We start from the raw sequence: 11813 nt of genomic DNA, 5'->3' as shown, positions 1-11813 counted from the left end.
TTACCAATCCAATACAAACATTGTGTTCCGGAGCACCGAAACCACTTTTATAGTCCGCCCAATTCCTGTCAAATCTCAGATTCCCATTTATTCGTTTTTGGATTATCCTGAAAAGATATGCAGTAAATAATGGTTATTTTTGAATTGACTCAGAAAACATGCTTCCTGACTCGTTAAAAAAAACTCTAATAAAAAAGACACGAATTCCAGATTACATGTCATGAAGCCATTGCTTTATATATCGATAACCTACTTTCCACCCGCCTTTCCGTGTATACATATCACAGATAACTGTAACAGGACTGGTTATGGTACGGGTTAATCTGATACACGTCTGAACTGCTGTAACCAGCTTCACAAAGGTCCTCACAATCAGAAGGTATAGCTGAAAAAAATAGAAATGTGTCCATGTGACATGAAATGAGCAATCCAACTTAATTAAAATCTTGTCTAAAAAATTATTTTTACAATAGCTCCAAACTATGTGTGGTATAAAGTCAAAACGTTTACAGTTTATAAATATATCATTGATTAATAGATAGAAAGTATCACTTGATAACAAATATTTTTAAAAAGATATTCTTTGAGAAAAACTGTATAAGAAAATGTGCATATTTAAAGAAAAATGCACATGCTTAATTTTATCCTTTTTGTGAAAACCATCATTGCAGAAATAATATATGTTTATCATTGAAGGGCAAGTTGGACGTGAATTGTCTCTGAAAGGCTGTTATTGAAAGCATGACATGTATAAAGACAAGGCCCCTATAGAATCCGCCATTTGCAATGTACTTTAACTTTCAAGTCTTAACATTTGGACAAGTTAAACAGGAAAAACAACTTTCCAGAGGCTATCCAATTCCAACTTGCCCTTCGTTAAGAGCACGGAATTAATTAGGTGTATTTTTCTTAAAATATATGCATTTTTAAAAAGAATTTTTCTCCATTAATATTTTTTCCAGGTATTTTTATATCAATTGATACTTTCCATCTGTTAATCAATAAAAAATTTATAAACCGTAGAAGTTTTAACTTTATTCCTCACATAGTTTTGGGGCTATGGTAAAAATAAATTTTTGGACATGTTGACCTTTGACGAAACCTTAATGTAAACAATGCGACGTGATAATCATTTTGCATTGTTCATGTGATTATATACCCCCTAAAGTATCGATTAAAGGATTGCCTGTAATTAAGTTTAGCTCTATTACAGATCTAAAGTTTCTACCTTAAAGTTTCGCTTCACAACACGTCTGTTACTAGGGTTGTTTTATTGAGCATTTGAACTAATAAAAAGCAATGAAATGTTACAATTACAGTTGTTTAATGAAATTAAATTATAAGGAATGACTCTTATTAGACCAATTGGTTTCATAGGTTGAATGCCTAAACAGATCACGTGACATAAACAAAAGTTAATTAAGCGAGCGTCGCTAAGTTTTGCAGCAATCAAGTTAGTCACAATAAATTTTATTTTAGAATTATTGTGTGACTAACCATTTCGAGGCCGACCATAAAGGGAGGACAACACTCAGAGGTCTGCCTGGTAACCTTCCTAGAAAGTGTAAGTCTCTCATAGCAGTGGATGACTGTTAGTCTTGAATTAGGACAATTCAGTATCTTTTGTTGTCAGAGGCTGACCACTAGTACATGTAGTAAATTAGGACTTACTTAGTCCTAAGTAAAGGAAAGGGTCATATCCGTACATATTTGCAGGCCAATCATTTGATACAAGTATTTAAGAGGAAAATGATTTGTTAATAATATCAATCCAAATCCGCAGTTTTGGAATCAACAAGGTATGGACTCCTGAACACGTTACAATCCGCTTTGCGGATTATAGAATGTAAACTGGCCCAAACCCAGTATATACTCGAATAATTTGGCCAAGACTTAGAGTCATTGCTTAATTAATTAAAAATACATTTTCTGATTAGTAATGATAAAACAACCAAAAATACAAGTTTGATTAACTTAATATCAGAACAAGCTCGAGAACGTTCTATCAAACAAAGAACTACAAACTAAGGTACAATATAAGTGTTTCTAAAATTACTCAAAATAACATTATGATACAGGTTGAAAATTGAACTCATTATTTTCTTGAAACCGAAATGATTGCGATTATAATCAAGGACCTGTGTAGAAATTCTTGGCTTGAATGTGTAAAACTAAAGTTAACATATAATATATGCAATGATGCGAATAATATCTCCAATTGGCCTCGTCCGACATTTCGGGCGTGATGATTTTCTTGTGTAGACGGCACTTCCTTAACTGAGGGCTGTATCCCAAGAATCCACACGAGCTTTGACACAGGACAGCACATTCTATCAACGAATTAGAGTTGTATTCTCCCAGGAGCTCTTTATTGGATATCTTATGAAATTCCAGGATTGAAGTATATTTCCGCGAGATAAACGTAGCTTTGGACACGATAAAAAAGACAACATGTTGTATTCTGAGTATAATTAGAAAATTGGTCTTTTGGGTGCCATGTTTAAATATAATGCATTTTATCTAGCGCTTAAATTGATTGGTTAGTTGATAGAATTCTCATGTTGTATTCTGCATGCAATACTTTCAACTGCCTTTTTGTGATAATTAGAAAATTGGTCTTTTGGGTGCCATGTTTAAATATAATGCATTTTATCTAGCGCTTAAATTGATTGGTTAGTTGATATGCGTTTTTCACTTTATTGAAATATAGATTTGTTTCATTCATATTCATATTAGAAATTAAAATTAAACTAAAACCATGTTCTGAAGTAGAAGTCATTTCAAATACCGTATAACTGACGAACAAGTCTTACGCGAAGCGCCAATATTTGCGGCCATTTCACGGATGAATTCGCAAAGGAACCACGTAAAATTTGAAAAAAACGCAACCCCTACGTATGATTAGTTTTATTACACAAATAACATTCATTAATTGGACAATTGATTAATAAATTTGATCATTAAAAAAATCAATCGATAACATATATTTAAACAGAGATTAGGATGTTTCCAGAATATCAGTATATGCATATACTGCAAAAATATATTTACCCCCCAACACATACCAACATTAAAAAAAACAGACCCTTTAACTTAATCATATTAACAGTTAACACAGTTCAGAAGAATAAAAGTAATCGGTCACTTTTTTAAAACAGTTTTTGCATGATTTTATCTTCTGAAAGATAAAAGTCAGTCAACTTTAACACGTAGACGACATGCTACACGCTGCACAACATTGACACAGTCAAAAAAGACGATGACCCCGGCTACCAGGCAGATGACGACCACACCCACCAGGCCTAGGTTCTTAGCTGAGCGTCTGTCATCAGGTGCGCTGATCAGGGTGCGTCTGAACTTGTTGGTGTCTTTTCGATTAACTGTCAGGTTGGTTTTAAGGACGTTAACTTTTTCTTGAAGGCGTTCTGGTGTCATTTCTGTAAGTATTTTAAAATATTTACATGTATCTGTCCAAATCATCAGTCGAAAAAAAGACCCAACATTTTGCACAAAAAAGTTTTGTATTTATAGTCTCTGATATCAGTAACTTTAATTGTAAAAACCAGAATCTTACAAAATGAAAAAAAAAATTATGTTGATGGAATTTATTTGATTTCATCTTAGTTTACTTTACGTGCCTTCGATGTAAATGTTGGAATCTCTTAGGTAACATACAAGTACTGTAATAGTTTCTTTAAATTTACGAAGATTGTTTGTCGTTATATACCAAAATAAAACGTAACAATCTTAAATCATAATCTAAATCAAATAAATTGATTAGCTATTGCATTAAAAAAAAAATTAGCTTTAGTAAAAACTTGATGTATTGCTAAACCATTGTTAATTTAAGTGAACTATTCTTTTAAATTACTATAGATTTTAGTCCTTTAGATTAATTTTCAAAATTTAAATAGCAATAATTTGATATGCTTTTTTGTACTTTTAATTTACTAGAAATGACCATTATTTTTAAATACTTCAAATTCTTTCCTCTTCTTAAATTGAATCTTTATTGTAGAATGTTTTAGGCTTTTTGTACCTACATTGTATAATTATTATCAGAACTTCATGCGATTTGCATGTAGAGATAACGAACAGTATTCAATATCAAAGTCCATAAAACAATACAAAATAGGAGCAGAGCAAACACGGACCTCCGAAACATCAGAGATGGGATCAGGTGCCATGAAGGAGTGAGCATCCCCTGCTGACCGGTCAGACCCGCCGTGTGCTCCTTGTCATGATCGGGAAATAACGGAAAAATCCCTCGTCAATTCAATGTATAAATAATGTACTAACAATTAGTATGAAAAACGTCAGTCAGCATTTGACTTAATGATAAATAGTATTTGCTGACAAAGTCATTGTATCGACCATAGAATTTACGAAATGATGACGTTAAACGAGACTGCTGATATTCTTGTTTCATCAACTTGCTTGTCAATAATTTATCTCGTTTTAGAAATTGTTCATACATAGAGCATGCTCTTGCGTATCGAATCTACTGAGATATACATGTATACACTCCGTATGCATGTGATGAAGGTATATTGCTGTATAAGTAAGGGAAGTTGAAGATAGAAAAGTTAAACTCATCACGTTTATCATATAGCTTGGTTGTTAAATTACAATTAACGTCTTTTTCAAGTAAAATATCCAAGTATGAAACAGATGTGTCAGACTCTGTGGTATCCTTTATCTCAAGCTCTCCAGGATATATTGTATCGACGTAGGAATGGAAATTACTATTGTTAATTGACAATACGTCGTCGATATATTTTAATGTCGAGTTAATACTTATCGATGCTGCTTTGATCGGTGTATTAAAAGTATAAATTGATGAAATATATAGATTTGAATTATGATGAATTGATGAAAATGTATGGAAGATGTGATTATAATGCATTGATGAAAATAAATGAAAAATGTAAATTATGATGAACTGCTGACAATATATTACGATAAATTGATAAAAATACATAGTAGATTTAAATTCTGATGAATTGATGACAATATATGGTACACTGAATTATCGACGGATTTTACTTCCCAATCATGACAAGGAGCACACGGCGACCAGTCGGCAAGGAATGCTTACTCCTCCATGACACCTGATCTTATCTCCGATGTTTTTGAGGTCCATGTTTGCTTTGCTTTAAATTCGTATTGTTTAATGGACTTTTGACCTTGAATACTGTTCTCCATATATTTAATGGTAGATGAGAATTACGAAGAATTAATGACAATATGAAGTGAATTATGATGAATTGCTGATAATATATAAATGGTTGTTAATTTTGATGAATTGATAGCAAAATATGGTTGATTTAAATTATGAAGAATCGATAACAATAATATTGTTATATATATTTATGAAATATGTAAATGATGATGATTTGTTGACAATATATGGTAGATGTAAAGGATGATGAAATGATGACAAAATATGGTAGATGTAAATTATGATGAATTGATGACAGTATATGGTAGATGTAAATTATGATGAACCAATGACGGTATATGATAGATGTAAATTATGATGAATTGATGACAATATATGATAGATGTAAATTATGATGAATTGATGACAATATATGGTAGATGTAAATTATGATGAACCAATGACGGTATATGATAGATGTAAATTATGATGAATTGATGACAATATATGGTAGATGTAAATTATGATGAACCAATGACGGTATATGATAGATGTAAATTATGATGAATTGATGACAATATATGGTAGATGTAAATTATGATGAACCAATGACGGTATATGATAGATGTAAATTACCTGGGCAGAGTTCAGATAGCACCTGAGGAAATGACGCTGAGTACGCTCCTTTCTTGAAGACAAAAAAACCTGTGAATTAAAATGTATCACATGTGAGAGACGTGGAATGATTGATCAGTGCTTGTAATTCTAGGCAACGAGTTTATTTTTTTTTTAAACTTTTAAAAGATCGAAACGGCATGAAATGCAACTGATTTATAATTCGTATCAGCAATCGAAGTTACATGAAAAGAGCCTCAACTATTTCGTAAACCTAAGAAAAACAGAAAATTATGAACACTGAGGACATGGGAAGGTCAAACATTGAGAAATATGACACGGATGAATACTTTTTAAACCCCAATGAATATGTGAGTTTTGGAACTGGAATGTCAAGATTATTAATTGAACAACTGTTTGTTGAAATGTCTTAAAAGGTAAATTCAAGATTATAGCGAAGCCAAGATAAGAAAAGTATGAAAGCTGAAAAGATTACGCCACTTTTAATATAGATATATACATATATATCTTTGTATGGCAATCAAAAAAACGGCAAAAAAATAAATACCAAGACTAAAATGAATATCAGCATAAAATACACACTTTCGAAATAGAAGACAAAACCAGATATCGGTTGACACAAAGGATGACTGCATTTAACGTAGTCCTTTCAATTGCCGCTAGGGTTTACTGTTTAGAACGATAACTCGTTGCTGAAACTTTTTAACTGTTTATATGCAAGACAGTTTTTAGCATTTCCCAAGTCGTTTCTTTGCTTTCAATAGAATCCAGTGGTTTTAAAATTTAGTACTAATGTTAAAACTTTTTACTGTATAAATGCGGACACCGTTTAAGTAGATATAAGTATATTTTTTAATTAAAATAAAAAGTGAAATCTACCCTCCTTCTTAGTTCTAACCTGATTAAATGATTATACTCGGTCGTTCTTCTTCGTGCTAGGTAACACAAATAAGATAAATAATTGTTGCATTTACTTGTAAAAATATATATATTTATATAGGAAGCGCAAAGGTGCGCACAAAAAAGCATGACATTATATTTTCTTCTTCATAACAATCGTCAAAGAGAGTTAAAAATATTGAATATAGTCTGTTCCCCATTCATTTGACCCTGTTATTTCAGGTAGAGTGAAGGCATTCTCTTTTAAATACTTTTGATCAACGCTTTCTGTGTACAAAACAATGTAAGGAACCCTTTTGTGTACATAACAATACCAATGCTGAAGTATGCTATATGTCATTCCTATAAACGATAACTCATAAATCCTCACTTAGTTGGTCATTTTTCACACCTGAGTTACCTGTCCTTAAAACACAACATCGTACATTTCAATTATAAATAATAAAAAATTTGAATGATTTAATTAACTGTATGCACAAGTTATTATCTTTTTTGATAAATTCATATACCTATAAATCTATCAATGAAATATTTTTTACTATATGTGCAACTTAAAAAATTAGTTGAAAGGCTTATTTAACGCTGTGTTTTCGGTCTTTTTCGGTCACTTCTGTTGCTTTTAAATCTTGACGTAAGTTCACTTTTATATATTTACTATAGTGGTCTGTCAATTAGACACCCGATTTCAATGTTAAAAATGATTTTAGACTGTAATGCTATAACTTATTACATGTTTTTGTCCTTACAGTTTTCAAAATACAGATCATTTGCACTTACCTGCCCTTGATTGAATATTATGTATGTATGAGAAGAGGAGCTAACATATCGTATAAGAATGAATCTAAAATTAGACTGGATGAATTACAATGACATGTACTAGTATTTAAAAATACGAGATCATTATTTTTCATCTTCCTATATATTCTGTATGGTACATGTACATTATTTACAACTAAACGGTTTTAGACGTATAAGCCCATCCATGTAAGTAATGAATATGTAAAATCGATGACTAACTATTTAACGTGTTCAAACACATTGTTCCAGTTAGCATGCTACTGTAAGTCACGTGATGGAATTTTGTACTCACAAAATTACCCGAAGAAAGATATCATGTGGTGAATAATAATATTCAAAGTGACACAGTCGTTGGTTACAACAGAGAGAGCGAGTGTAAGAAGAAGCAGTTTTTTTCTCTTTTAAACCATGAGCGCATATTTGTCTGTTAATCTCCTTTTAACACAACATTACTAATGCAAATATAGAAAAACTGTTAAATGAAGAACAATAGACAACCATGCGCTAACTGTGTATAAAGTTAGTAAAAAAGGTGGGCGTCCTCATTATCGTACGGAGATTGAAGAACTTGTGATGACCCCCGCCTTAGAAAACAGATTCGTACATCGTAAATACATACTTTTATTTATTGTAATTAAATAAAGTTGTAGATTAGATGATTATCATTCTTGCAATTAAAAGAAAAGTGTCTGTTTTAAAAATTTATTTTCACGCAAATTTCGCAGATACTTAAGTGCAGTCATCCTTTAAGATATGAAAGCTAAATAAAAATGAATATAATACATACTCTTATGACAAATGGGTGTCGAAGGAGAAAGAGTTTCATTATTTCTTGCTGTACAATTTTTCAGGTACCGGTAAGGTGTACATGAATTATTTGTGGTTGGGTTCCATATTGTTGCATAACAACTTTTTGATTTCATGCATATGTCCCTGCAACTTTTTTCGTCAGGTTTAGTTTTACTTGATCCATCTACTTCTAATAGATATGGACATTCATCTTCTAATTCCTCTTTTACAGACACCATCGTGCAGTTTGCCTTTGCTGAAAGTTAAAATCAAAATTGACAATTTCATATCAAAGGTAAAGTTGTCTACTCTTGCTGAATGAGATTTGTAGATTGATATTCAAAAATGCCCCTTATACATGTACATTATTTATGATTATACGTATATTATATATTTAGATCTCATAAAATAGTTCTTTTTTGTGTGTACATGTATATTGGATTAAAATTGTGTGCACTTAAACTCAAATTTGCATGCGCGTTAACATGAATTAAAGGAACGTGGGCAGGGCTTAAAAATATTTCGATCAATTGTTTCTATAAAACTTTATGCCTAATTATTTCCCGACTGGCGCAGTTAAGAGCGTGTGCTCTAGAGACGCGAAGTAAGAAGTTGATCCTTACGTCGCGGGTTCGAATCCTACTGTGGGACATGAGACCGGTCCTTTATATCGCAGGAGGTGTTGGCACAAAAAAGAACCCTCGCTGCTTAATGGCTGTAAGTGCCAAGTATAGGACAAAAGTTTGTAGCTCTCCATATGAGTCATCGCAAATCTCTCTTGAAGGTATACACTTCGACCGAAATTGTGATGGGTTGAGTGACGACACTGATGAATCTGACTGAAATATAATTGAATCTTACTGACTTCAATTGCGAAATCCAACAAAGAATCTGATTGGTGCTTTTTTATAGGCCCGCCCACTTTCTCAAATGTTAATCCGAAAATATATACAACATTTACTATTAATTAATGTACATAGAAGAACAAAAACATTTGTTTTTTTTTTTAATCAATTAATAATGAAGGTAATACATTGTTGAAATTCTTACAAAAAATAATTTCTATAGATGATAAAATGATGCTGTTATTGCTTATAATCTTGTTTTTGAAAATAAAATTATATTCCAAAATAATTATGTATTTTCTTAAATTAAAAAAGGGAGACTATAAGATGAAATAATGAATATTTCAAGAAATAAAAAAAAAAAAATCATTTTAAATTTTAGTATTTAAATGTATGAATCAGTGGAGGAAAGCATTTTTATGCATAGGTTCATACATGTACATATGATATATATCACATAGATTTCATAAAAACTAAAATATACCCACACGCACATATATATCAATGTATGTATAAAATTATCATCAAATTTATATTTTTTTCTATAAGTGGCATTTTCACTAAGTGCCGTTTTGACCAAGTGCCGTTTTGCATAATCCAGGTGCCGTTTTCACCAAGTACCGTCCGAACCATAATTCCGTTGAAATGGGTATGCAGTTGCACACATACATTTGACACATATGGTATTTTTGACAGTATTAACAATAAAACAGTAAACTTTTGAATATATCCAGTGTTTTACGTGTTTTACCACCTATGAATTTATTTTTTTCAGTGGATAACAAGTTCGCCGCATCAGCTGGGTATAATCACATGATTTCCAGTAATACCAACGTCTTCAGTTTGCTTGTGTTTGCCAACTCAATGAAATAACTCACGTGTGAATAAAACATGGAGAAAAAGATTTTTAATGCACTGAAAAGTCGCACAAAACACCGAAAATGGAAAATAAGAAATCGGCAGAATAGTGTACGCCATCGAACGATATTTATGTATTGTCTGCGAAAGGAATACATGTATATCACATGCTAAAAAATGATTTTATATTTTCTTTCTTTGTTTTTTTTTTTTATTTGGTTCAAAAGTCAAAAACGCATTTCGACAATCAAACATGGCTATTCGCTAGGCCGTTGGACGCTTTCCAACTTACATGTAAAAAAGGCAAAGGATACCGCACGAGAGTGGATGGGTCTTGATCAACCAATTAATATGCTTGTTTTATAAAATGAAACCCGTGATTCACATTGTTCAATTGTCAAAATTTAACAGTGTCATTACTCAAAGCAATGCTATTTCGGTCGGAGTGTATACTTTCAAGCGAGATTTGCGATAAAAATTCTCCACAGGGACTTTAAACAACAAACAAACAAACAGTGTCTAATATGTAACAGCGTTTTAGACCGATATGTCATAAAAGCGTGCTTAGTTTTAAAATATTCTGAAAAATTATCATATTAACTACTTGTGTATATTTGTGTTTATTTCTTGATATTTCTTGGTGTTTGATTGATACTTATCCTTACTGTCAAGATCTTAAATTTATCCCTGAAGAGCCATGGCCAAACATTTGAGGTTAATATTTTCTAAAATGTTTCTGCAAAGTACCATGTCTTACAGTTTCAAGAGCACCAGTGTTTTCCGTGTGTGTACAGTGATCCGTGAACGGTAAGTAAATCGAACACACTCGATACAATGTAATCATTAAACCCCCCGCTTGAAAAATGGAAGGGTATATAGTAATCGGTATGTCCGTCCGTCTGTACGTCCGCCTGTCTGTTACGCTTTGGAGTACCCATCTCATCCGCAACTTCTCTTATACCACTGAATGAAATTTAATGAAACTTTCACAGAATCTCTATTACATATTGCCATTGTGCACCTCCTATTTCACTTTTCGATTTGACACATATTTTGTGTTTCTCGGCCACAGCAAACCATGGACTTTGGCATTTTAACCATATTGGAGGCAAGGGGTATCATTTAGTGAGCTCATTGCTCACAATACCTCTAGTTTAATATACAATAACAGAGCTAATAGATAGTTCAACGAATAAAGCATGAAACTAAAGTTATATTTTTATTTTAAAAAATAATATTTCATTATTGAAATCGAAACAGGCATACCTATTTTAATTTTAAAGAAGAAATATGTGAAGTTAGTAATTTAAAGTTTTTTGTACAATAAACAAAAAATTATCATTGTAAAAGCATTAAGATTGTGTCTATGATTTTTTTTTTTACCTTTGCTTTTGTTTTCGCAAACAAAAGTCTTATTCTTGGTACAAGAATCCGGGTAAAATTTTCTATCTGTAAATTTATAGTAGATGCACACGATTTCATCTATTGGTCTTGGATCCGTTTTCATAACATCAAGTTTGAATGGTTTACAGTTCAGGTGCAAGCTTTCATTGCTTGATGACCGCATAATTGCTCCAATCCAAACATCAGAATAATTGCTGGAAAATACAGGTACTATTACTCTGTAGATCATTTTATTACACACTTAGTAATAAATACAGGCTTTTTGCATATGGCTACTCTGTAGGGCTGATATGATCATAACCTATATCATTCTCGCGACACCTATATTCCATATCAGCCCTGCAGGGCTGAGCTATTGTGACGTCAATATCACACCCTTATAAATTAAACCACAAAAACAGTTCTTGTGATCAAAATTTTTG

At 31.9% G+C, this 11813-nt stretch overlaps 1 protein-coding gene across 1 annotated transcript; it reads right to left on the bottom strand.

Moving 5' to 3' along the window:
• Positions 1–2874: 2874 nt before the first annotated feature.
• LOC134262877 (uncharacterized) lies at positions 2875–11566 on the bottom strand. The gene is made up of 4 exons (XM_062745198.1): positions 11371–11566; positions 8283–8540; positions 5798–5866; positions 2875–3437 (listed from the first exon to the last, which is right to left on the bottom strand). The coding sequence occupies exons 1-4, from the start codon at positions 11552–11554 to the stop codon at positions 3193–3195; spliced, it is 756 nt and encodes a 251-aa protein (XP_062601182.1). The 5' UTR covers positions 11555–11566; the 3' UTR covers positions 2875–3192.
• Between the last annotated feature and the right edge of the window lie 247 nt (positions 11567–11813).

Source organism: Saccostrea cucullata, unplaced genomic scaffold (genome assembly GCF_032062105.1).
Source record: "Saccostrea cucullata isolate Sc308-1 unplaced genomic scaffold, CSIRO_AGI_Scuc_v1 ctg11976, whole genome shotgun sequence".
Lineage (NCBI taxonomy): Eukaryota > Metazoa > Mollusca > Bivalvia > Ostreida > Ostreidae > Saccostrea > Saccostrea cuccullata.
Note: the sequence above shows the minus strand (reverse complement) of the source record. Positions and strands in the feature narration are given on the sequence as shown.

What these genes read in the sequence shown, in the direction of transcription:
- LOC134262877 (XM_062745198.1), bottom strand. Translation starts at nt 11,554, where the DNA reads ATGCGGTCATCAAGCAATGAAAGCTTGCACCTGAACTGTAAACCATTC. An exon ending in GACACCCATTTGTCATAAGA is followed by an intron (nt 5,867 to 8,282) that starts GTATGTATTATA and finishes TTTAATTCACAG; the next exon opens with GTTTTTTTGTCTTCAAGAAA. An exon ending in GCTATCTGAACTCTGCCCAG is followed by an intron (nt 3,438 to 5,797) that starts GTAATTTACATC and finishes AAATACTTACAG; the next exon opens with AAATGACACCAGAACGCCTT.